General features: G+C 38.5%; 1 protein-coding gene across 9 annotated transcripts in view; it reads right to left on the bottom strand.

Annotated features, from left to right (window-relative positions):
• LOC141477655 (ELAV-like protein 2) overlaps positions 1 to 27,267 on the bottom strand; it is a 57,086-nt gene that overhangs the window by 14,274 nt on the left and 15,545 nt on the right. For all 9 annotated transcript variants that reach the window (XM_074166911.1, XM_074166910.1, XM_074166912.1 and 6 more), the window contains one exon: positions 13,228 to 13,331. In XM_074166911.1, the coding sequence (XP_074023012.1) occupies positions 13,228 to 13,331 (104 nt within the window). The remainder of the gene's footprint in view (positions 1 to 13,227; positions 13,332 to 27,267) is intronic.

Below are 27,267 nucleotides of genomic sequence, written 5' to 3'. Positions count from 1 at the left end.
GGCCTATATTGAATGCAATTTAAAGAAAGCAAGTAAATGAAAGCAGTAAGCTCTAACCAGTAAATACTACCATTATAAATTCAGTTTCAGTATCATTCCCTTTAAATTCCTGAATTGTGTTTACAAAGTATTTTTAACATCTAAGAACATATGCTGATCACAGATTACCCTACATGGAAAGTATCACAGTGACAACTACTGTATCCTGACTGATGCATACTGGAATCTTGGCAGATTAGTCACAGGAATAATATACAAACTAAAATCAGTACTTTATTATCAATATCCAAACACTACCTCTAGTCATCTTGCTAAGCACCTGAAGTTCTGACCAGGCAAGAAATCTGAAATAAACATAGAACTTCAGAAAACTAACTGTAACTGAAGTTTTACTTTCTTTGGCAAAACATTACTAGCTATCTGTGATTATTTCAAGTCAGTGTCACTAGAAACAAGCAAGGACACCACAAAATGTTATGGGGATAAGGGAGGTAATCCTCATGCAGAAGCAGCTTGGCTGGAGTATGGAATATAGTTTCTATTCATTATTGATGTCAAAGTCCAGATATCTCACTTGTGATACAGATTTAAAGCAGAGATTCTCCAGATCAATCTCCCTACCTGTATCCTGTCAGTTTGCTCCTTCAGAAATTACTTGGCAATAGGTCTAGATTCAATCTCTTCAAACAACATACATATGCACTGAATTAATAGCTGTGCTAAAACATTACTTCTACAGTCACTTCAACAAGTGAATATTTAATAGATAAGCATTTAGATTATGCAATGTCAAAACCATTGAACACAATGCAAGTTATAAGCATCCAGAAAGCCTACAGTTTTAAATATTTAATGATGACACACACTGTACAACACTGAACACAGCTACTCCGGAGACACCAATTTAAAAAACAGTTTTACTGGAATTTTCCACTGCAGTTAGTAGGAAAGACACTTGTTTCTAGAAATGCAAACATTACAACACCAAATTCAAGTATTTTCAGTGCTTTAATAATTCATTTCTGAACATCAAGATTAACTGATTTACAATTTTCAAGTCAAAACTGTGAAAGTTAACAGGTTAAACAAAGAAGATGCCAAAAAGAGTAAAGAGACCCAGTCCCTAAAACCTGAATATTTCAGTTTCTTACTATCTGCTACTACCTTTAGACACCTCAGCACCATATGTCCACATTTTTATCTTACAGCTTCTTAGCAGTATAGAGGGCAAACAGTGTTTGTATTACCTGCAAAAACTTCAGAAAAAAAAGTTTAATTAAATTCTAAACACCTCTACTTAAGGTTTTCTTGCAAGTCTTTAAATCTGAAATCTTTAAATCTTAAAATCAGGATTTCAGTAAATGTTTGCATTCAGTAACTTCCAGTGTAAACTCCCAGCTTAGAACACTGTTTGTCTTATTGATAGTACCTGATTCTTTTAAAATGCATGTTTGGGGGGGGGGGGGGGGGGGGGGGGAATTCCAACAAAAAATCCCAAGTAAATTACCACACAGTCTGTGCAGCTGAAATTGGGTTAAACCTTCCTGCAAACAAGGCAGATTTATATTAGGAAGAGGAATACATTAGGAATGCATAAGCCCCCTTGGCAAGCACAATAGAAAGAAGGATGTGTTTCTTTGTTTTTGCTACAGAGATGTTCTGAGACCGTTGTGCCAGGCAGGCATTCTTAACTTGCACTTAAATTAGCGTATGAGATACCATGACTCAAGAACTCTTCTTCTTAATTTGATTTCTAGTAAAAAGATGCTGCAGCACACAGCAGAGACCGGGTCTCAGCTGTCACTAGCCAGTGATAGGTTGCTGTCTGAAACAGGAGAGTGCGTTGCTGTATATTCAAAGTTTACTTTCTGTCTCCCCTCAAATGAAAGATAGTTCCCTTCCAAACAAAGCTTGAAGGTCACTTTTCCCAGTATACACAAGACTGCCTTGTTAAACATGTACATGCTGTGCTGACTTTAACTTTGTGGTGCAAGCTTGCAGCAGCATTTGTTTCTGTGGGCAAAGCAAATTGGAAACACGATAGACTTCCCTCTGTAAAGGCAATTTAGACTCAACTCTGTGGATCTACAAAAACATACTACTCAACACAGCTTCACTTATGTGTGTAGATCAAGCTAATATATAGAACCGTATCCCATGCAGACTTCGCTTCTACAGCCTGCCCTGCAATAGGTAACACATTCAAAAAATGGACACAGAAGCAACAGCCTTTCAGCACCACCATCAGAAAAGCTTTTGGTATTTCAGTCCACATCCCATGAAGAGTGCCAGCTCTGACACCTACAGCCAGTGCCAGAGTCCCAGCCCTGAGGTCAGCCATGGGATCCATGTCTGTTCTGTGCCCGAACTGACCAACCTGACAGTTTGTTCCTCCACAAAACAGACCCAGTTATTGAACCAGATCTGGCCATGAAGTAGTAACTGGTGGGAGGATCATGATGAGCTACACCTCAGAGACAAATGGCTCATAAATACACTGCCCTGGTATCAGAGCATTCTCCTCAAGGACTGCATAGAACAGGGTATTTATAAGGCACCTGTAAAGTCAGCAATTGTCTCAGGATGTTGCAGCACAGAGTAATTATGTCAGCTGCTACATGCACTCTTGACAAAGGATCTCCTGCAACTCTGACACACAAGGAGAGCTACACTGACCAGAGCAGCCATTTCCATGTCCAAATCAACAGCCAGAACTGTGCTGAAGCCCCAGTTCATTACAAGCTCCTTATATAATAAGCAGACCTAAAATACAACATTCAAAGTGATTACTGATGGGTACAACAGTTCACATGAGCATCACCAGCCAACATAGGAGTACCTGTATTTTATAAAGCTCTTCCTTTTAACTCGAGTAATTTTATCTAGATGACAGGAATTTGCCAAAGAGCTGTAGGCTGAAAATTCCACACCACATCTACTAAGACTCACAAACAGGAACTCAACATAGTTTTTGTGTTGGGGGAAAACATAATGCAGGGATGAGTTCTTCAAAACTAAGGACTGACCTCTCTGCAGCTAACTTCCACTGAAATAAAGTGAAGTCTCCCTACAGACGTAGCCTCTTGCAGCTTTTGGTAACTGCTCTCTTTGACCGTGTTCCTTTATTTGACTCTTGTCAGTCAGGAATAGTATCACCTGCAGTACAGCCCCTGCTTGCCTCATGTTCCAGCAAACAGCAGGCCAAAAGCCCTGGTTCTCCAACAAACTTAGGAAACTGAGCTAGCTGCTCAGGTTATTTGGATCAGCATTGAATCTCAGGAAAAAATCTGGTTTCAATTCTGGCTTTAAGCCCTAGGCTCAGCATTTTAATCCAATCCCTCTCACCTTTGGCATTTCCTCAGAGTGGGACACTACTTAATCATTATTAAAGCATAAGAAGCAGCAAGTTCAGCACAGCAAAGCAAGTTTTAAGAGGAACTCAGACCATGAGCAGGTCTCATCTGGATGGGAAGACTGATGAAGGCCTAGAACAGCAAGTGAGACATTAAAGACCACCAGACTGAGAAGCTGAGAAAGCCCATACTTAATTCTTCTTGAGAAGAAAGATTTTGTAAGCAAGCATGGGATTCTCCAGTCTGGGAAGCATTTTCCCCCGGTATTATTCCCAAGGTTATCTTAAGATGAAGTACCAAAATACCTCTTTGTGAAGACAAGATGTTTTCCCAGTTGCTGAAAACTCACTATATAAAGCACGTGAGCATTCACGCTGAGATGGTTGAGATGAACCATTGGTCTTTCATCAGTAAGTCATCAACTTACCTTCCCTGTCATCATCAAGCCAGCCATTATGCCATGTGTTTTCTAATAAAATACAGCCAGTTCTCATCAATAGGCAGGAGTGATACTGATCAATAATGGTATCAGATCGAATACACATAGCAGTAACAGGCCTGACCAGAGCTACAGTTTCAAAAGAGAATTCAATGGGCCCTTCCTCTGCTTCACCCTATGCTGAGAGTACCCAGCTAGATGGATGCCCTTTGCTTTGGATTCAAGGAGCCTTGATTCTAGCTCAGTCCCACACCTTTGGGTAACACTGCATTATCTAGAAGAACCATCTTTCATTTGGAAAAGCAGCAGTCATAATGTTGGAAAGTGACATCCTTATGGGATTTCGGGCATCACTGTACAGCAGTTCCCAGCAGCTAAACCTCCTCCAGAAGGATTTATACCCTCGTTTCTCTTAGAAGCCAGAGAAAACCAGCAACTAGAGTTCACTGCATATCTGACAAGGCTGTCTGCTAGCAACAGAAGGTTTCTTTAGGTACTGAGGGTGTTTCAATTAGATCAGCAGGCCTGTTCTGACTTCAAGTAGCTACTAGAAAACAACCCCTTGTTCTGCATTTCTCAGGAGGAACATGGCTTCTAAAAGAAGTTTCTTCCAATTTGTACAAGAATTTTCTGCAGGCAACTGTTTCACAGGTATGTGAATTTAGTTCATGTAACAGTGATAAATTTGTGACTCATCAAGCAAGGACAGATCAAGTTGATTTTCCTCTTAAGAAATGCACTGTCTTGGTATCTTGTATGTTTGTATGGTTCTACCAGGTCTCTGAAAACACTCCTCAAACATCAGTGACACAGATTAAGAATATGCCCTGAGAGTCTTAAAACACAAGATCTCTAAAGTCCTTACAATTTTTCATGGCTAGACTTTAAGAAAAAAGTCAAAGGCATGACCAAAGTTAGCAAAAAGATCATTACAGATTATGTCACAGTACCAGATGAGGACTTTCCAATGTTACAGAAAAAAGCAGTCGTCTTAGATTTGTTTTTGGCTTTGCTTAGGCAACTGTAAAATGGTAGCACAATGTATTTTGGATATGGCCAGCTTATGCAAAAAGCTGCATTTGTGTTCTCAGAGAGTCAGTGAGAGACAGAAAGAGCAACCAAGCCAGAGGACACCTCTGAGCAAGTATTACCATGTTCTGCAAGGATGGTTCAATGAATTTTAAATTTAAGTGTCCACCTTGCAAAGGGTGAACTGCCTTTCCTTCTGTGTTTCCTGCTATATGCACTCATGAGGACAAAAGTGGCTGCTTCCTGCAAAGGTTAAGAACAGAAAGGACAGGTACAATGACTAGGTTGGATAGGCTCTAAACAGCATTGTTTCTACTAGAATGTACCCTAAACAGCATTGTTCCTATTAGAATTTAAATTAATTGTTTCATTTTCAGGTAATTCTAAACACATTTTCTACTATAAGAGTGGATGTGAAATACAGAATTCACCACATTTGTTGGTTAGTGCTTCTCCGACTTTAATTTGTCATTTAATTTGACACTTCATCTCCAGTTGGTAGCTTCAGTTCCTAGCTCGATTGTGTTCTTTTCCTGTATTTTGTTTCTGTTTGAGTGTGGTTTTTTCCTCTTCTGTTTCTCTTTACTAGATTTAAGGTCTACACATTTCCAATATGCTAACAATCTCTTATGACAGCTTTCTTCCAGGAAGAATTTAGACTTACGACCAGTCTTTATATGACTGAGAGGAAGAGGACCATGAGTCTTCCTTAGGATATAACTGATTAAGGACAGCAAACTAGTGAAAGAGGAAGACCTCATAAAACTGCTGCCAAACATAACACAAAGGAACAGCAGAAATAGGCTTTCACAAGATTTGGTCTGAAGCTGATACATGAGACTCAAAATGCCATTTGGCGAAGCAAATATAATAGTACATACACAGCAACCAACTGGAAATCCTGCTACAGATGAAAACAGAACCAGAGGTTTTCCCAGAAGTGCTTGAGATAGTACAGCAGTTTACCTATATGATCAAAAGTTTACCATACTACTTTAAGAGAAAGACAAAAACTAAGTTCAGTGGCCTCTTTCTACACTAAAACAGGAGATGGAATTATGCACTACAATCACAGAACAGCAATTCTTCTGTTTTGCCTTTAAAAGGACTAATATAGAACATTTTAAAATTTACAGTCATAATTATCAGTCTTTAAAAATAAGAAATATTTAGAATTTAAATACAAAGAAAAGAAAGAAAAGGAGATCCAGTCTCCAAACATTTCCAGTTTCTTACTTCAGATAGTCTAAATCCTTCCTCCATACTTTGTGTTCTTGATTCTGTTCTGATGAATGCTCAACCAGTGAGTATGAGCACCACAAATTTCAGACACTTCCAATTAAAAGAAACATACCATTTCATACTTTAGAGGATAAGAGTACACAGGATAATATCCAGCCCTCCACAGGAATAACAAGCAAGAACAAAGTCTCAAAACAGCAAACCCCAGTTCTTCTGTTTTTGGAGTTGAATCATAGAATCATCCAGGTTGGAAGAGACCCTTGGGATCATCGAGTCCAACCATCTACCCTACACTACAAAGTTCTTCCCTATATCATATCCCCCAACACGACATCTAAGCGTCTCTTCAACACATCCAGGGATGGTGACTCAACCACCTCCCTGGGCAGCCTATTCCAATGCCCGACCACTCTTTCTGTGAAAAATTCTTTCCTAATGTTCAGTCTAAACCTACCCTGCTGGAGCTTGAAGCCATTCCCTCTTGTTCTGAGGTGAATCTGTTCACCAGTTTTCCCTTCTTCTGATGGAAAAAAGTATACCCCAGCTTCCCCATGTTTCCATCCAGGGAGCTGCTGCTGCTGACAGAGACAATGGCAAGCACATCCCTTGGGTCTCTCTTGTATTATTCATTCCACAGACATCTTATGGAAATGCACAAAATATCCATTGCCACTTACAGTTATCGCTTCACTGCAATATCTTACAACCTTTCAGGAAAAACAATTTCTGCATGGATGAAAGACACCCAGAGTCAGTATTTAATTAATCTGTCAAAAAACTTCAAAGCCACTAGCTTACAGGTCAATTTGTCTCAAGACTTCCATAATTTCAAGAATACATGCAGCCATATTTTACAACAGTAAAAGCATTCTTATGGAGAAAATAACTATTTGGATTAAAAAAAAAAAAAAAAAGAACAAAACAGACAGATCTCCACGCCTAGCATTTGTAGCATTTTGGTCCCATGCAGAAGACAGGAAGAGCATCATCAATCTCAGTAGTAACATGCAATTTTTTATTGGTTTCCTTTGCTTTCTTCACTTGCTTAGAGCTTGGATTTTGAGGAATGCTCGCAGTCTTCTTTCAACTCTATACGGTACTGTTGGCCCCTTCTAACCATCTCCGTGTCTGTGTCACAAAGCCTCTATGCAGGTTAAGAAAGGACCTTACTGCAGCCACTGAAGTTTCTGACTGCAAACCTGCTCAGGAGCCTTAGGGTTAGCATTAGTCTAAGGATCCTCTGCCCCAGGGAAAGGAGGGAGAGACTCCCACAAGCAACTCTCATCAGCTGCAAAGCAGCGCTTGGGGTCCAAAGAGAAAAAAAGCTATGCAGTTACTGAAGGTGAGATTAGCACAATTTATAGTTCAGTCTGACATGCTTCGTTATTTTCCTCGGAGTGGTTAGGCACTAATGAACAACCATGTGGCCGTAATGTACTTTACAGGAAGTGACAGCAATATGCATTTAGAAGTGAATCTTCCTCTCAATATTATTCAGCAACATGAAAAACAAGCAGCCAGCTTAAGCTGGTTAAGTAACATTCAAAGTCTGAGGGGATTTGAATTTCAGTGAAGAACAAATTTTACCTGGGGGTGAAAAGGCATGTGTGGGGTGGGGAGGGGGTTTAAAATGGAAATGCTGTCAAAGCTTTAAATGTAACATAGCTAAAAGACTGTATAATTACCATTTATATAACTCCTGCAGAAATTTAAGAAAAAAAACCCACCACCTTTACCTTTGTTCCAAGACAAATTGTTCTTCTGCTTCCGATCTGCTAGAGCACTTCAATTTTACCTTGAGAATACAATCCTGAGGTATTTAATTACCCTGTCAAGACCACTAAATGGTCTGGCACCATTCCCCCTCTCTCAATCTCTGCTGATTGATAGCACCAGTAAAACTCACTAGCTTTAATTAAACCTCCAAATAGGATCCCGTTTTGCTACTCACTAGATCAACATTCTTTAGTGCTGGAAGAAAAAAAAAATCTCCAGAAGGTAAGGAGGGTTTCTCTCACCTTCACAGCTCACTTGCCTCTGGTATTTTAATAGGCTTTTTACACAACTCTTATTTCATTGCTCCCCAGGGACACCAGTTAATGAAAAAATTACTATAAAAACTGACACTACCAAAATTTTCCTCTACAAGTATCAATGGTGAAGACAGGAACAATCTCTATCTTATACCTGCTGCACAAACCCAGAAATCAAACTAGATTTTTAATTTTTTCAGCATTTTGTTATTTTCCATTAAGTTTACACAGTGTTTTCAAGAGTACTATCACAGGTATAGTGTCATAAGGGTGGAGATGTTGAGCAGTTAGGTTAAAGGTTAATTCCTTTAAAATGAATCTTATTGTAAATCTCAGTAATGGTTCAAGACACCAGGGGAAACTGCATTGCCAAGTTTTAAGGACACTGTGCCTCAGAGGCACACTAATGAAGTTGTGGTACATCCCTCACTTCCGGTCTTCCCTTGCTGTACTGTACTTCTTTAGGCATTTGTAAAGCTGATAGTTCAGTATTCACTCTTCAGTTGAAGTCAGAACTAGGTCTTCTCATTACACAGCTTTCTACAGTAGGGCAGTTAACTAGGTGATGATGGCAAAGTAGGACATCTGTGCTTGTAGCCAAAGAATTTGTCAAACTTCATTCTAACAGGAAGTTGGCAGAATGTTACATGTTAAGCCTGATTTTTTTTTTTTTTTAATATGCAAAGCTATAAAGGAGTGGGAAGAAAACCTACAGATTTAATACTTTAGATAAAATATTTCTTAAATCTCTATTCCCCTGACAGGTGATAATTACTCATGTAAACACCCTAATAGTCCAAAGAATTTAAAAGAGGAGGAAGCCCTACTAAATCTGATTTTTAAGAAGCACTAGCTAGGTAAAATACAACTAAATAATCAACGCTATTTATAAAGAAGGATAACTCCTAGGCCTCTAGCCTGGGCAACCTATTTTCATTCCCCTTTCCAATGCATATTTGCATACATGTCTATGCATGTATCACCAGCATTAACGAGTAATAAAACCCGTCTGCCAGCTCCTGCATGCAAAAGCTCTGCCACTTCAGGCCCTCTCACACTGGAGGGCTGGGGACAGGATAGCAGGAAGCTCCTCACCCTCAGTTCACCTGGCAAGGGAGGAAGGAGCATTCCAGTACTGCCATCTGCAGTGTCCCCTTGGCAGCTACAGCCAGCAAAAGACCATGGCCATCATTCAAGCAGTCTAGCATCCACAGAGAAAAGCCATTCCTGTGTCCTCCTGCTACCCCTGACAATCTAGGTAACAAGCTGCCTCCTATTCAGGATCTTAAAAAGCTCTACACCACTTCAAGGACAGACCATTTGTTTGCCCACTCCTCTTTAGACAGATAATCTTACTACACTTTCTTGTTAGTTTGGAAGTCTTTCACACCACACTGAAAGATATTCCTATTCAGATAATCTCACAATAAATTCACCTGTATTTTTTTTGTTGTTTTTGAAGCGGTTTTCCCAGGAGCAATGGGAGGGTAAGCCACTGAGGTTCTCCCCTCTCCTAAGCAGAAGCCAAGCCAGCAAAATACGCACTGAATTTTCTTATTACTGTGTGCAAGTCAATGACTCTTACATGCTGTTTGCTCCTCTGCATTTTCCACATTTGGCAAGAACTTATCTTTGCAGGAGAACTCAAATGAAAGAGGCCATGGACAAAGAAGTGGGTAAAGCAGAAAAGTCACTCCAGGCACAGAAATACACATTTTTACTGGCTCTTAAATAGAACTGATCCAGTATTTCCCAGCAGAAGCTTCTTCCAAAAGAGAAGCCACAGAAAATTCCAAGATACAACTGGTTTTCATGAAGTTGCATAATTAAAGCTCAAACTTCAGAGGCTACCTGCAATACAGGCAAGCCTGTTTACATTGCAAATAAACCATAAATTATGCCACAGAGGGCACCATCTAATATATGTAGTTACATATTGCCTAGCAGAGTGGGGTTCAGGTACCCAACACACCTAGATGTGTTTTAAACATCAATGCATACCTTCCCCCCCACCAAGTTTTAATGTTCAGTTGTGCCTTCTGATTTGACCTGACACTAGGTTAGACAAGACCGCTGTGATTTGCTTTGGAGGTATGGATCTGAAATTTGGTCAAGATACTTTGCAAATAGTTCAATAAGGCGTTCCATAAAGCATTCCACAGGATGTTCTTTTTAAAAATGTATCAGGTAATAGGTTTCAATATCACTACCCATACAGAAAAACTCAAGCCAGCATTTGGCAAGTTCACCTTTTCAATGTATTTTATTTCAAGAAAACAGTAGGTGGCACCCATTAGAGAAATATATCCAATGACTAACAGGCTAGCACAGAAGCAGTGGATCAGAGGCAGGTGTCATGACCCCAACCTAGAACATATCACATGAGGATCAGGACAATTGCCTCTGAATGGGAATGCTTTTAGTTCAGCCACAATGTGAGGGTCCATCACTTAACCAATGAGGTTACTTCCAGTTTTGTAGACTAATGGAAAACAAAACACTTTCAACCATCAATCTACTGAACTACTAAACTTTTCTACAGAGATCCCAAAAATGCACAGAGAGAACAAACATCCAATTTTTTTGTTTGAAAGTCAAAATATCCTCTAACACTATTGTATCCCATGATTTTTCATGGGAAGGAATATACAAAAATCTCAGTGACATCCATTTTCTAAAGCTGAAAGTAAATCTAATGGTTGGATTCTGGGTTTGCCAAGCAGACTTTTTTTTAATTGAAGTATCAACTGTGGACAAATAGGAACATATATAGTGGTCTATAAACTGTAAGTAGCCTCTGCAAAGGTCCTGGCACTGAGATCTTATAAGTGACTCCTTCCATGCAAGATATTGCTCCCAGAGGCAGCAAAGGCCTCAGACACGAACTTCACTTCTGCTTGGTATTGCCTCCAGGCTTATCAGAGGAATATGTAAATTATTAGGTGTTTCACAGCAGGCTGGGCATTTTTATTGGTAAGTTTCCTTCCAAGTCATTGCCACACAGACATCTTAGTTCTTTTAACAGTAGAAGCAGCTGTGTAATGTACAAATGCCTTAGTCTTACAGCGTATTAGGGATCGCCCCAGTCTCTGCCCCTTCTGCAGTGTGGAAGGAAGTTAAAACCAACCTCTTTAAACAGCATCTTGGGAGAATCCAGTCACAAAAACTCAGCCTGAAACCCAGCTTGTGTCCGAGAAGAATAAAGGAGAAGGAGGTAAAGCAGTTTTCCCCCTCTAGTCATGGCATACTAACACTGAAAGATGCTGCTGAAATTAAACAGGGCTGAATATAGGTAGCTAGAGTCAGAATTTTACCTGTAACATGAACAAGCAACATTTACAGATATTTTTTTCTAATTAACTAGAGATTTTCATTATTTTGCTGAAAAGGACATCATTTCAGCTTGTGACAACTGAAATGTTTCAGATTTTCTTTAGGTAAGGACATCTAAGGTACAAATCCCTGAAATTTTACACATAAGCTTTAGTCTTACTGCAAGGGTCACAGTCTGTTATTGTGTATAACCGACAATTCTACTGTCATGTCCTGGGAACGCAGGAAATGAAAAGCACCAGTGTCACCACCCACATCTATCTACTCCATTTTCATCTTTTCCCCCCCAGACTTTTTTTTACAATTTTTAGTTGCAGAAATACAGTGACTGTTTGCATTAATCACTTAGCAAGGTGAAGAGGATTAAGAATTCATATACTGGCAGCATGAAGTCAGTTACTGGAAACCCCATTAAGGGATCATTTCCATTTGGGAGACCTGGCTTGACTGTCTATAACATCCTTTTTGTCTGGCTATACAGTCACCAGAGCATCCAACTCACCACCCTGGACAGATGCATTTTTTATTTGTCCAATCCAAGACATTAAATGCAAAGATGCAGTGTACCTGCAATACCACTGGAATGCAAACCCAGTTCCACCCAAAAGACTTTCTTGAAACTAGAACACAAAATTACTTTGCTCAGTTTTCCCCCAAAGCAGAAAACTGGAGAGACTGCCTGTGGGCAAGAAGCCTTGCAGAAGCACACAAGGAGCTTTCTACAGCAAAGCGTCTACCCATGTCTTTCATCCATTGTTATCGGGAGCTACAATTCATTGTTTGTTAAATAGCGGTATTTAAGTTTCAAATAGTGTAATCCACTTCAAATCTTATGAATCCAGAACAGATAGGGCATCCTAAACTTAATTACTGCCATCTTATTTTTGTCTCAGTCATCTTAAAGTGGCTCTGCATTGCTTTTTAAGTTCAAACCTTTTTAGAAGTGAGCTTTATCTTACAGCTCAAATATGATCCTAGTTAGAGGGCAGCCACTACTCAAGTGATCAGCTAGCAAACCCTGCTGTTTACTGAGAAAGAATGGGCTGATTGGAACATGGATTGCCTTCAGGCACCAACACATGTGAAACGTGCAAATAAATGTCTGCATTCCCCCAAAAAATGTATTTAATCTCCTCTCTGAATATTTCAGAGCTCAAACAATGAGTATCCTTACTCTTCTGATAATGGATTAAGACAGTAGATGAGAAAAAGTAACTCAAAATTTCTGCTTCTAGACATTTAAGAAACTGAATTTAGTAAACAAGAGAAGCAGGAGTTAGAACATAAAAAAACCACAAACCCCAAACAGTAGAGACATAGAGGCTAGAGCCCCAGGGGTCCAGTAATTCATAGATAGCCAAAATAGTTATTTCAGCATTTCATTTTAAGAATTTGTAAAAGAAACAAGACACTAGCAACCTGAAAAAGGGAGTGTTAATAAGGAAGCTATACCAGCTTCTTTGAGAAAATAAGAAGGAAGCACACAGTGCAGTGTTTAGACTATATGCAATATTGCATTTCTGCAACTAGAGCATACAACAATTTCTCAGTTAAAACAATTCAAGCTCACATCTAAGTTATCAAGTGCATAAAAATATCAAGATTTTCTATACTTAATCTAACTCTCTAAATCTAAACAGACTACAAAGGACTACCCATCTGCTACATGGTGAAGTCCTACTCTATTCTATTGACATTAGTAGAACATTTAAGTTACACTTGGACAGGGAAAACAAATCACACATCTGATCAAGTAAAAATACTTCGTTTTCTTTAAATCATGATTAGCACTACGTACTTTTATGGTTTTAGTTTGAAGTCTCAATCCATTCAGAGTGTTGATAGCTTTTTCGGCATCCTTGGGCTCGACATAGTTCACAAAACCATAACCCAAGCTCTGTCCTGATTAAAGAGAAAAAGAGTGATCATCAGTACTGCAGTGCTATGCAATGGATAACTACCACACTGAAAAAATTGCTTAAAGAACAGTATGCGCCCCAGATAAAGCTTCAAAGGCTCACAACACCTATTTTTTCCAGTAAGGTGTTTTTTAACTGGCTTTCTCTATTCCCATGGACTACCCTAAGTTCAATGCAGAAATGGATACAGTCAGTTTTAATTAAAGACTTAAAAAATTGCTACGCAAAATAAGTTCAGGCATTTGTTATGATTTGTTAGAGACTAGCAGAAGTCCAGGAGCTTCAACGTTAAAATGACATCAAAAATCTACTACTCACTCACTCTGGAACTTTTTAATTTAACAGAGAAAATACAGTGGCAAAATTCTGGAGCAGTGCTTGAAAATAAGTGTGTTTCAAATACTTCAATATCAGAATTTGAGTCAAATTCAAAGCCAAACATTTCTACAAGTGTTATTCACACACTAAACAGAGCTCCTGAGCAACAAGGAGTCTGAGGGTTCATTTGTTTCCTATATGGATAACAATTGGTACAAGTAACTGGTCATGAGCTAAATACCATTCAAAAATGCAGCATTTTCAGATTCTTTTAGCACTGGTAATTCAGGTGACAGGTGGACAGAAAGCATTTTTAATTAGCTCTTGATCACTGAACCACAGCCCATTTTAACAGTGTATTTTGTCTAAGCATTTATTAAACACAGAGCATAGCAGTAGTCATCTCTTGACAACTTCAAAACCTGAAGTATACCATCCTTAACTATCATACCCCTTTAAAAATATTTAAGCGCATTAGAACCCAAACAGGTACAAAAAACGTAACATTAGCAAAAGGATACCACGTAGTAATAATACCATCCTTCATTAGCACAGACCTTTTCAGAAACTCTCCATACTCCTTGACCATTCTTTTTTTAGAGTCAACGAGGCCCAAAAACCAGTCAACAAGCCAAAGGAAAGCATCCAATATATCTATTCACAAAGTGCTAGTTTGAAACATTAGCTTGGAGATACAAACATATAAAAGGATAAACAGTATTACATAAAGCACAAGCGGCAAATTCATTTATTGCCAGCAAAGACATAAAAGAACTTATCCTGTATCAAGTTCTTGCACAGTATCTATACAGCATGTATGAAATAATATATAAAGCAAACAACTGATGAAAAGTTTCTAATTGGTTAAATAAGACAAGAGGGGGTTTAGTAACAAGCCCACCATTGCTGGCATTCATAGTTTTGTACAAATTAGTCTACCATAGCACCAGAAGTTAGAGGACACCCCCAGCCCCGAACCACCAAAGCTAACCCCCACTCTTCCCAAGCTCCTCCTCAAAACAGCACACACAAAATGCAAATAAATTGGCTAGTTGAAATCATGAACAGGTTAATATATGCAAAGTTATTAACAAAAATATCCAAAGCCCAACTGGAGAAAGTCCTAAGCAACTTGCTCTACACAACCCTGCTCTGAGCAGAAGGTTGGACTACATGACCTCTAAAAGTGCCTCCAACCCCAGCAATTCTGTGTTTTTGCAACAAAGACTATGGAAATATGCAGAAGAATTTCTGTATTCTCTTAAAGCTTTACTAGATATAGCCAAGTTCCTTATCCTAGAAGCACCTTTTTCCTTATTAGTTTGATTACAGTAGAGCAATTTCTGTGCTTGTCACCTCCATCACTCCCACTGTCTGCCAAAACTCTTCCCAGCACTGTCTCCAAAAAAGAGCAACTTAAAGAAATGTCTCTTTTTGTGCAGGGCTTTTATTTTAGTCTTATCTCCTAATACAGAAATGCTGATTTTTGATTGATTAATCTCCTAGGAAGGAACCTATTTAAACCACAACCTTAAAATATGTTAAAATCCCAAACAGAAAGCCATCTCATCTATGACATTCCCAATACACTACTAATTCCAGAGTGAAAAGGAAAAGATGTGCAGAAATTATTTCTAGTCTGTTCCTGCGATCTGTTTTTCCCATTATGAATACTTAGAACAGGCACAGAGCATACCCAGCTGTTATGAAGAATATTATTCAAGATCAGTTTGTCTGGAGACATTCTATTAGTTAAGTCTGATGAGTACTAGTAGACTAGCCTACGAAGTTGCACAAACAAAATCCAGTAATTTATTCAAGACAAGCTTGAACTCATTCCTGCAGGTTTATTCCGCAATTTTACAATTAAAAAGAGCTTTCACTGAGAGAGTGGTGAAATACTGAAGCAGGCCACCTGGAGAGGTTGTGAAGTCTCCATTCCTGGAGACACTCAAAGTCTGACTGGACACGGTCTCAAATAACCTGCTAAGAGAACCTGCTTGAGGAAAGGGATTTGACTAGATACCTCCAGAAGTACGTTCTGCCCTCAATGATTCTGTGAATGATTCCTTTCATTTAATTCAGTTTTGTTTAATTTGGACTATCATCTAGAATTCAAAGGTGTTCAGATCTGACATTCCAGAGACCTTATATATTTGAAAAGGTTAAGAAAAGGTAAAACTTCTTAAGAGATCAAAATTTTGCCTGAAGATTAGTGGTTCAATTACACATTATCAATAATTCAGAGTCAAAAATCACTTTCTTCACAGAAGGACATAAGAAAGATGAATCTTGGCTCTCAACAAGCAATATAAATAATTGGAAGTTGAACCTCATTTCTGGAGTCAGGTGCTCGAGGGACCACTTTTAATTTTTCCTTCTTATGTTAAGGGAAGATGCTTGTTTAAGAGGTTTGCTAGTTCGTATACAGGTAGTTTCGTTAAATCCAGACAACAATTTCACAAAATGCAGTAGAAGCAGCTATTTCAACGACCCATCGGATACCCCAATTATTACAAAGTATGTCTGACAGCTGGTGGTATTTCTCAGTGAGAAAGCATCAACTGGGTTACAAGAACTTAGAAGCTCAGTTCTTCCTAAGCGCAGAATACAGAAGTTACATGCTCAAACTATCAGTTGAGGAGCTTCTCCTCAACAGTTCTCATGGCTATTTCACAGCCCTGTTTAAAGCTGTTTCTGTACACTTTCTACTAGATTTTTATGCTTGGGACACTATGAAAATTAGACAATGTAGTGTAGAATAAAACAACAGTTAACTAAATGATTGGTAAAAGAAGGATTCGCCTGAAGCAGAGAAAGTCAAAGTAATTAAGTGATCTGGAAGGAATGACAAAATGACTGAGGAAAAGCAGTTTGACTTGAATTTTGCTTCAACAAAATCTGATAAGAAACAAACCCCACATAGCAGTAGCAGTGCATCTTGCAAGCCTGTAAGATAATGAAGGACTTAAAGCAAAGGTTATGATTTCAAAGTTCATCTTCATTAATTACATTTTGTGTTTTATGTAACTAACACTTGCAACAAAGTCAAATTCAAGCACAAATGGCAAAAAATCCTTTCAGTCAGGCATCTCTTTGAACCTAGATATGCTATATCCACCACTAAGTGGGTCCCTAATAAATGTTCATCCTCTAAGGATGTGACCTTCGAGAACACGTGAATGTGAAAGCACTATACTACTTACTTTATCAGGGGAAACTGTTCCACTTAGGTGTCAAGTTTATGAGCTTCATAAATATCACTTGACCACCACGTACCATGATGATGTAAATTAGATAGTAATTTATTAAATAATGCCAAGTTACTTTTTGGCATTACAGTCAATATACAGAATGGAGTTTGAGAGGAGAGAGGCAAAAAGTAATTTAAAACAATTTAATTCTAATCAGTACTTGAAAGGACTGCTCAAGAGACTGAGTGGAGATCCACATGCACACTTCTCTAAGTGTAAGCAAAGTAATTTAACATTAAATAAGAAGCAAGTATAGAATGCATTGATTCTGTATTTAGGAAAGCCAAGTAGAAAGACTTCACAGGCACTGGTCAGCAAAAGACCAAAAAAAGTTTTAGTCAGAAGAGGGGAATAAACAAGTAGGAAAACATAGTCATGGCCACAGTGCTCCTGAATTTACTACTATGCCTTGAAAAATGTAACTTTTTTTTTTTTTTGCTTTAAAAACACACAGGCTCCAATTCACAATACTTAGAGGACAAATCACAAAGAAACTAGTTCTATCCTGCCTCGGTTGTTTCACAAGTGTTTACTCATTTCCTATAAATGAAGACAATTTAAATACTGCACACACCTGTACAAGCCCAAAGAAAAACCTCTTCTATACAACATTCAGAGAAGGGCCTAAATGCATGCTATCTCCACAGAGGAAGTGGTCATACAAAGTAGATGTGAGAGTGATGCCTGTTGTCCACTCTTAATGTTTTGCCTTTAAAAGTAACAGCAATATTCCTTAAAGCAGAATAGAGTCCTTTTAATAGAATTGGTTAAACAACATTTTCTTCCTTCTTACAACATCAAAAAAAAAATTCAACTTTCCGAGTAGGAATGATCTCACTCTAGAACTCTACTTATGTGAAAGCACTCCTTGGTTGTAACTGCTATAACACTTTTAAGTAGACAGGCTGCTGTACAAACTTTATTTTAGAAGTAAAAATCCCAATGAAGACTTAGGTTGGACTATCAGAGGGGTGACAACTGAAATGACAAATATCAAGAAACTTAATGGGTTGTTTAGCAAAATCCAAGCAGAGTCTGTTTTTTCCTTGGTAACTCAGAAGGATTGTGGGATTAAAAAACTGCACCACTCCACTGTACTGTGTATTTCCATAAGGCACAGCTATTTACACCAACTAAAAGAGGTTATTGCTGAATTACTGAATGCTCAAAAAATCCAGATCACTTGATCACCATTAATTGCTTTTGCAAAGCTGTTATGAAGTTGGGGAGGAATAAGAGATCCAGAGATAATGCAATTTTTCCTGTTGCCCTGTTACTACCCAGATTATTCATCTTGGAGAGAGAAGTAAGAAAGTCAGTAACATGAAAAAGAAGTGTTGATGCATGACATACTTGGTTGCATGAAAGAGCCTAGGTGTCCTGAGGCATCTCCCAGTTCAGTGTTGGCAAACTAGCTAGCACGACTGGTCACATAAGCATAGAGATTGCCCTAGATAGGGCAATTAATAGGGCATTATCAAGGAAGAGTGTAGATCAACAGGTCACATTTTCCTGCAGGTTGCTTTAGTCTAAAGGTTTCACTTCAAGTCCACTTCCACAGTAAATACAGTTCATGTCCCCTACTTGAATGGGAACCTAACATCACTTTTTTTTTTTTGCAATGTCTGCTGACATTCTCAGTTGCATACACATTCCTCTCTACTTTGTTATCAATTGAGAGGTCACATATTCTGATTATAATATGAGACACAACTCTTTTTCTAGATTCAAACGAAGTGTTTGCATTCTAAAAGCTGGTGGTGCGTCCTTGCTATTGTCTGTCTACTGACTGACAGTTTTAAGGGCTGGACTACTACTGCCTGTCCAAAGCACCAATTTATGCCTCAAATGGATGGAGGGCAGCACCTCTACATACTAATGAACAGTTAAAGGCAAGTGCAAGATAACATGAGAAGGGTTTTACTCTCCCTAGATAATCTATACATAATTACCATCTCTGAGGAGTTTGTGCTTCTCAATTTTTGCCAGGTCGTCTAAGCTTCCTGTTTCTCTGGAAAATGCAGAGCTTATTTCCAAGCAGTAATTCAACTACATTGGTAAGAAAAACTGAAAGACATTCCAAACTAAGTTATCTACCACCACCAAGCATGTTTTCTTCTTTTGAAAAAACCTGCATTATGAGCCTACTGTTAAGGAGTTATACACACAGCTGAACCTGGGCCATTTAACCCAACCACATCAGGCCAACAATTAAGATGTTTTACAGCCTCTCCTCTCAACCTCCTTGGGAAGTGGCCTGCCTTACAACTTCTCTTGCAAGAAAAAGTACTTGCCAGCATTCATTCCCTTCCATTTTCTCTTTGGAAGCAGCTACAGCAGCCACAGGCAGTGGCTTGTCTTCTGTAGCTTTAATATACTTGCCAAATAACAGCTAAATTCCTCCATGCTGCACTTCCAAAAAGGACATAAGCCTTCGGATCAGAGAGCATCCTTGAAGTCAAGCTAAAGAGATCCTCTCCCTTTAACTATTATACTCAAACCTGGAAAACAGGTGAAAGTAAATAAAAAAGTGGGACTACAGCACATAACACAAGAAAATTTCTGTAATTAGATCAATGTGCAGGAATGGCTCTATGTGGCTGCTCCCTTCTGCAGTGCCCAAAGGATGATAATCTATTTTATAACAGTTGTAGGAGCACTGAATTGCTGAAAAATGCTTCTGTTTTGTTTTCAACCTACGAGCTACCATTCAGTTTCAGGCAAAACATTCCCTAAAGCCTGTAGGCACCTCAGAAGCAAGAAGAAATACTATTTTAGACACAAGCGCCAAAAGCAGGATCTTGAACACCTCTTTACTCAAGGCTACAGGGCTCGATGCATACTAAGAGAGAGTTCAGTCATCTGAACTACACAGTCCTATTAGCAAGAGTTTGCCCAAGTGTCATTTACCATCTGTTACACCTTAAAGGGAAGGCTTGAAAGGTAGACAAGTGTAAGCTTTAATTTAACAGATGTTAAGTAAGCCCTTGCAAAAGGTACTTCTGAAATATTGTGAGAGCTGTATCACCCAGGAAAAATCCCTGTGATGCTACAAATGCACAGTGAACTCAAATGCTGCATTTTCAGTAGTCTTGCAACATTCTATCACTGCTGAAAAAGAATGCATATTGTTTTCTACATAACATCATGATTAGAGAGCAACTGATTAATATAACAGTTTTACTTCATGACTGATTAAAGCATGTTGGCAATTTACTCGGTCTTCTCTGAGTGTTTTTTCTGACCCCAGAAATTTCTGGCCAATATCAAGCCTACTTATCTTCTGTTCTTGAAGTCTCATGCTGCTCAGTTCTCTACCGAATCTGTGTCCTCAAAATTCTTCTCTCTAAATAGCTTCTGCTGAAGATAGTTTTCCTACATGCGTGATTGTGAGAGGCCCAACTTACAAGACAAAATCCAGAGCCAACACTGTAGAACTTTATCTTTGCTTGAGCACACAGCTGGCATTTTTTTTTCAGCATTGTTCCATTACTATACAACGGTATTATTTCCAGATGACTAACAGGTGCTGAAAAAAACAGCAGCTTTGGTACCAGAAGAGTTTCCATTGCTGTGTTTCTTCCTGGGGTCAACTACTTGCATTACTTCAACGTGTTCTCCCTGCTCATGTGAAACTAGAACACTCACCCCTTACCATGTGGCCAGATGCCTCTGAAAGCCCGGCACACCCACCACACGAGGGAGCCCTTGGCTACTGTTTGCCATCCCGGCCACCGAACACCCAAATGCCAGGGCTGACCAAGCAAGCTTCCTTTTGGAAGTAATTGTTGATTAAATTACCAGAGGAACCAGCTAGTCCTCCATCTTGTCTGGAATTCTTAAACGTAAGGGATGCAGACTGAACAGAATAGAAAACCAACAGTTTCAAGTAATCACTTTTTCCAAAAGAAAAAATATTATAAATAGAGCCAAAACAAACACTAAGATCCGCTGAGCTCTCAAAACCTTTTCAGTATGTATCCAGCTTCTGGTAAGGTAAGACTGAGCGAGTTCTATGAAAAATGGGTTCATTTTAGGGAGCAACCTGAGCTAGTTAGTAAGTTCCACCTTCCCTCCTTCACTTACTGATCTCCTCAACAGGTAAAAATGTAAGAAAAGTAGCCCCACTAATTGAGTGCTGTCAATGCTCTTAGAAGAAAACACCCAAACCTATAATTTTGAATTCTCATTCTGACATGCATATTAAATAAAAAAACAAAAAAGCCAGAACAGTAAGTAAATTTGGTTAATAATACATCTGAAAATAATACTGTGCTAAGCTATAAAACTAGTTTCATGGTCTAATACAAAAATGACCACAAGCACACACTAGTGACACTCTTGAAAATTAGAGGTGTCAATAGCAAAGAATATATATTCATGCATTTACTTTCCACAGAGGGCAATAAAAAAATTAAGATAAGCAGGCACTTAAAAAAAATAGGGTATTTCTACAATACAGTCATTGATTTCAGTATAGTGACGTATCAGACCTTTCAGGCCATTTCAACTTGTGCAAAAATTATCTTATTGCAAAATAAAGGAGTATAACCATCAAGAACTACAATATCACACAGAAGAAACACTAAAAAAGCATGTCTTCCAAAAAATCAACTACTATTTGCATAAATGTATGACAGTGAAGAATACACTTCTAAGGATCAGTAATAAAAGTCTAGGAGCTAGAACTCAACATCTTTAAGTCTACGGAAAAAAAATCATATGAATTCTAGCAAACTGGGGACTTTCTTTCATAATTTAATTTCAGCTATATATGCTGCCTTCAGTGCTTTACGCATTGAAGATCTGTCTGCCAGTCTTTGACTAAAAGGGAATAGTCCATTTTCTAGTGAATATTAATACATTTTCTGCTACCAGTCATCCAAGTGTTTATTTTACACCAAACACTATATTCAATGAACTAAGCATAACTTTGTTTAAAGCCACAAATTTCTGTCTCTGTGTGTAAAGTTAATTGGTAAAGATCCACTAAAGTACTGTAAGAACAAGTCAGCTTCACATCTCTGTAAACAGGACTAAGTCAAGTTCACAGTAACTTGATGTTAGGCTTTATTCTGCCTTTCATCACTCCTGACCTTGCACATACTGGTGGAAGAATGCTGTTAACATGAACATACATGACAACATTACAAGTCTATATACAAAGGCTCTCATTTGAATTCATCTCATGGAATCATATAATTTTTCACAACTCCCCTAAAATTTCAGAGTGGAGATGCGTTCCCTGACGAGCACACAAAAGCAGAAGTGGCAATGCATAAAAGACACAGCATTAAGATCAACCTGAAAACTGCAAGTATTGACAGCCTATGATGTCCTGAAGGCAAGCCAGTGTGGTCACAGGAAAAATCAACAGCACTTCTGGCCTGTAGTCCAATTTCAGCAGCATGTAAAGTTAGTTGGTAAAGAGTTTCAGACACAGGAGTAAGAATCATTCAAACCTTTTGTTTGTCTGGGTTTGTAATTTAAGACATCAGGATACTCCACAAAATGCTAGGGTGACCCTCCTGAGAGACAAGCCCGCAGAGCACTCTTGTGCCAACATAGGGGGATCATTCAGCTGGGACCAGCTTTTTTCAAGAGAGTTACTGCATCTTCATAAATCACCATTGTCTACTGCATCTGATGGAAGCCACCGAGATCACCACAGTGTCACTGACATTGAATAAGGCTAGAAGCACACACCCAGACTGTAGCACTGTTCCTAAAACTACGTACGTACCTATGGCCTCTCTAAGAAGAAAGACTAAAGGAATAAGCAAAGAACACTATCAGTGTTGCTTTCTTCCCATTTACTTCTAACATAAATAATTGTTCAAATTTCACAATCCTTCCAAGTTTGCATTAAGGCTTGAACTGCATTTTTAAAAGCAGCTTCAGCAAAATGAAGGAAACCACATGAGCCACTGAGTGATCCCAAATTTAACTGCAGTTTGCTCATAGTTCCAGTAGATGGATTCTATTTACTGAACACTCATAACTCATACACCACTGAGCTTGCAAGCTAATCAGCTTGCAAGAAAATGCCTATAAACCATGATCATTACTGGATTTCAGTATTTGATACTTTGATGCCTCTTTCTCCTAAACCCATTTTCTTAGCTATTGCTCTGAATCTGGAAAAATAGAAGTTGAAGACTGAAAAGGATCAAACACTGATCAAAGTACTTAACAGTTTATCCTGCCATACAGTAAGAAGATTATGTCTGTAATTAAACATCTATTAACAGAGCTGTCCTAAGTCAGAGAGTTTTTCAGGATAAGAAACTGAAATTTCATCTCAGCCAGGTACAACTCTACCCTTTTACCAATTTAGTGCCATTCTCTTGTTCTTCACATGTGAGGAACATCATCATCTGCTGCTTCATCAACACAAGCATGTTGATGTCAGATACAAACATGAGGGTGCATCTGTGGTTCTTCACCACAAGCAGGCAGAGAAAGTCAAAGGTAGGGGTTATTGTGGATGCTAAGATTTACATGAACCTGACGAAAGATGTTCAGTAAGCCAGAACAGACATTAACTGAGGGTTACTAACAGACATGACATGTCCAAATAGAAAATCCCAACCCCATAAACACAGCTAGAAGCAGGGACTGTATGGGAAGGTGTATGCTTTCACACAAGCAAAAGTGATAGGGCATTTGCTTATGGACACTGCAGGAGGTTGAACACTGATAGTCTTGCCTGTTACGGTCTCTCATGTTCAAAGATAATTAGTGACAACCATGAACTGCTTGAAATAACGCCTGACCTAGGGACCACACTTTATTACAAACTAGTTTGTCATATTACAAGTAGAAGCTCCTTACTATGCTAAGGTAAAAGTATCCCACAGAATTTGCCAAGTCAGTTACTTCTTTGCAAGCTGGCTTTACCTTTTAATTTTTACCACTATTAGTAGTAACATGTTCTATGCAGCTGAGAAGTTTTGTCTTTCACAGTCAATTTGTTCCTTGTCAGGAATATGGCCAGCAGTGTTAAATATTCTGCCCTATTGTACCACTTAGTCACACCAAATAATAAGCAGGTGGATAAAACACCTTGTTCTACCGCTGAGGTGTTCAGAAGCATGCAGTAATTGGTGCATCCAACTAAAAAAACAGCATGACACTTGGAATGTAAGTTCTTTTCCCAAGCTTCACACTAACACATACTATTGTTGACGTTTTGTTTTTCTTTCAGACTATCTGCTACTTAATCTCAGAGTTTTGAAAGACATCCTGAAACATACCATGATAAAAAGTTTAAAAACTAGTTTTCCCCTCTAGGGCTTATTATAGAAAAGTTAACTTGCAGTTGCTTTCAATCATGTGGGGTTTTTTCTAGTCTCTACTGATAATTGAAAAACAGTAACAAAATTATAAATTGTTGTCAAAAGACAAATTCTTTTCCTAGCCTAAGTGTTAACTGTCAACTCAAAAAATAGGTCCTTGAAAGTATGTCAAAGGAGAATATCCTTCTTTCAGTTTTTTGTAGCTGTGATTAACAAACAAGAACTACTATTAATCTGCAATTCAGAGTAGTAGAAAACAAGCCATTTCTTATTGTAGTTGGTAAATACACACATGAAAAGGATATGCTGAGAAAAGCTCAAAAACTCTGTTTTCCATTACCTGAAACTGAAACACGTCTACACAAAGTAATTCTTACTGGAACATGGCAAAATTCTTCCAGAAGAAAGCTTTTATTATTAAAAAAAAAGGGGGGGTGGGAGGAAATAATCAATGTATCTTGCCGTAGATGCAAGACTTCATAACCATTGAGCAGCAACATCAGGCTGTGGCTTAACCTGCATGAAGCGTTAGGTACCAGAAAGACCATGAGATAAAAAGCAACTTTTATCTTCAACGGATCCAGAAACCCAGAATACAGGAAAGAATTCAGATTACAAGTTTCCTTCTGCTTCAGTCAGTTCTACCAAATGTCTCAAGTAAGAAAAGGTAAAAACAAAGCAACTGAAACAACTGGTCAGTGGCATAGAAAGCTTGAAAGTAACATGGCTGTGCCTTTGATAAGCCTGGTAGTTGACAGATTTACAAAAATTGTTTAAGGAATCAAAATTAAATGCAGGATTGAGATGTATGTGTCAGTTATTTTCCCTTTACATATGGGTTAAAGTATTATGCTACTAAAACCAGAGGTTTCCACATTTTTCTTCTGTTGCCTTCTACAACTTCCTACCTGTTTCCACTCACACTAATGACAAAAAAATGCATTAAAAATAGTATAATAAATCCTTTTCTGCAGTTGTGCATGAAGAAAGATGATGTCAGGCAAGTTTGTATTGTAAGAACTGCCAGCTGAAGTGTACCATGATGAAAATAAATAAAATGTAGAAACAAAGTACATTCATAGACTAAGTATAAATACATGAAGCTAAGAAAGTTTCTTGCATGTAATTTAAGGTCTTGTTTCTATAATGCAATACACTAGCTGCTTCAATACATAATGGACCAATCATGAACCAGTTAGGACCACCGGCAGCTTGAAGTCTTATTACTTACTACTCTGCTTGTGGTGGCTGAGACGAAGTACTCACTTTCTGTAGAGATATCCAGGTCCTTAAAGTCCACATGATATCCTTGGAGTGAAAGGGCATCAGGGTGTGCAGGTCAGTAACATTACTACCCAGAGTTAGACTTCACTAAAACACACCTCGATTATTTAAGTACTTCATACTAATCTCACAGCACAGTTACCCTGAAAGACAGTGAGACGCCTATAAAAACTTCACATTACTTGAGGTGTACATACATACACTTAACATACACTAGAATTAGCATTTATTTAAAGAGCTGGCCTAGAATCACTAGGACATAACAGCAGTATATACCTACAAGTACCTATGGAAGAGTAAGCAGTGATAAAACACGCCAAACAGGCAGCCTGGGGGCTCCCAAGGAGGAAGCAAAGAGCACTACCTCTGCTAACAGCACATAAGATACCCCACATCATTAGAGGATCAGTGCCAATTTGCAAGACCCAATGCTTTCACAGGCTTCTTAAAGGTTACTGCAATCACTGACAAGAGTGAATTTTGACTGCAGAAAAGTGCAACAATATGTATATTGCATTAATTCCCATCAAATAGCACAGTGCTTAGTGAAAAGCAGAGTGATTTAATGAAAAGCAGAGTGATTTAATGAAGATGATGTTCCAATTCACTATGTTCAGAGAGGTCCCTAATCATATTTAGCCTTATAAAAACAGTTCCAGTTTTAAAACATCAAGTCCTTGCTCATTTCGTACATTGAGATCACCTCATTAATTCAGGTTAATGTACGGATGAATAAACTGTTTAACCATTTTAAAAAGTTCTATGTTGCCACAACGTCAGTAGTAAGAACTGACTAACTAGGCACCTTAACTGAATCCCTGTAACAGGCTATGCAGGTTTAGCAAAAGAGAGGTTTTTTTCATCCTTTTTATTTTTAAAAACAAAGCCTATAAACTTCAGAAAAGTCAAAACACGGTGGTGCCTGCAAAAGAGTGAAAAGATAATGGATGCAAGTACAAAGACAATAAAAGGCTATATTGATTAACGTAAGATGAAACAAGTTCCTTCATCTCCACCTGCTTGCATGACTCATTTTCAGGAGATGTGCAAAGTGCAATAAATTATGCAGTTTATGACGAAAAGGCACAGTTAACGCCCCTAAGTCCTTTTCAATAACATTAAATAGCAATATGCAGAATCAAATAAGAGTAACTATAGAATACAGTATTAACAGGCTTAAGACAAGTCTCCATTAATAGTGCTCTGGATCCACACATAAGGCTTCCTTGAAAATGTAACTTCAAGATTATTCCTGAAGTCCAGACAATAGCTGGTGGTTGGAGTACTGTCCTAAGTAGACCAATTGCTCTCATGTTGTACTTCCAAAAAGCACACAAAATTCAAAATTAGTTGTTGTGCTACAACACACTGAGTCCCTAGGCCACATCAGAAGCTGCATTTTAACAGCTGCAGAGTTCAACACATGGCCCATCTTGAAAATTAAAAAGCTGATGTTAAGAACAACCCTCCCCTTCACACCAACACCCAGAAAATCTATGCTTCAAGGTCTTAAGCAAGTTGCTCCAGAGAAGAGATCAAACAGTCACCATATATAAATATAAATTTGCCTCCAACTCCGTTGGGTTTTTACTCTTGATTTCGTATTTCAGTCAAGTTCTGCACAAGGGATCCTGCCAGCAAGATAACAGTTTGCCTAGCAACACCTTTTGTCCACATCCCTGCTCAAACCAGAAACTGCCAGGCTGCCAGAACTCATTCCTTACCTCAGGACACCACTAAGCAGCAGGTAGCAAGAACCTCTGCC

The sequence above is a fragment of the Numenius arquata genome, chromosome Z, assembly GCF_964106895.1.
Source record: "Numenius arquata chromosome Z, bNumArq3.hap1.1, whole genome shotgun sequence".
Lineage (NCBI taxonomy): Eukaryota > Metazoa > Chordata > Aves > Charadriiformes > Scolopacidae > Numenius > Numenius arquata.
This window is presented reverse-complemented; position numbering and strand designations above follow the sequence as displayed.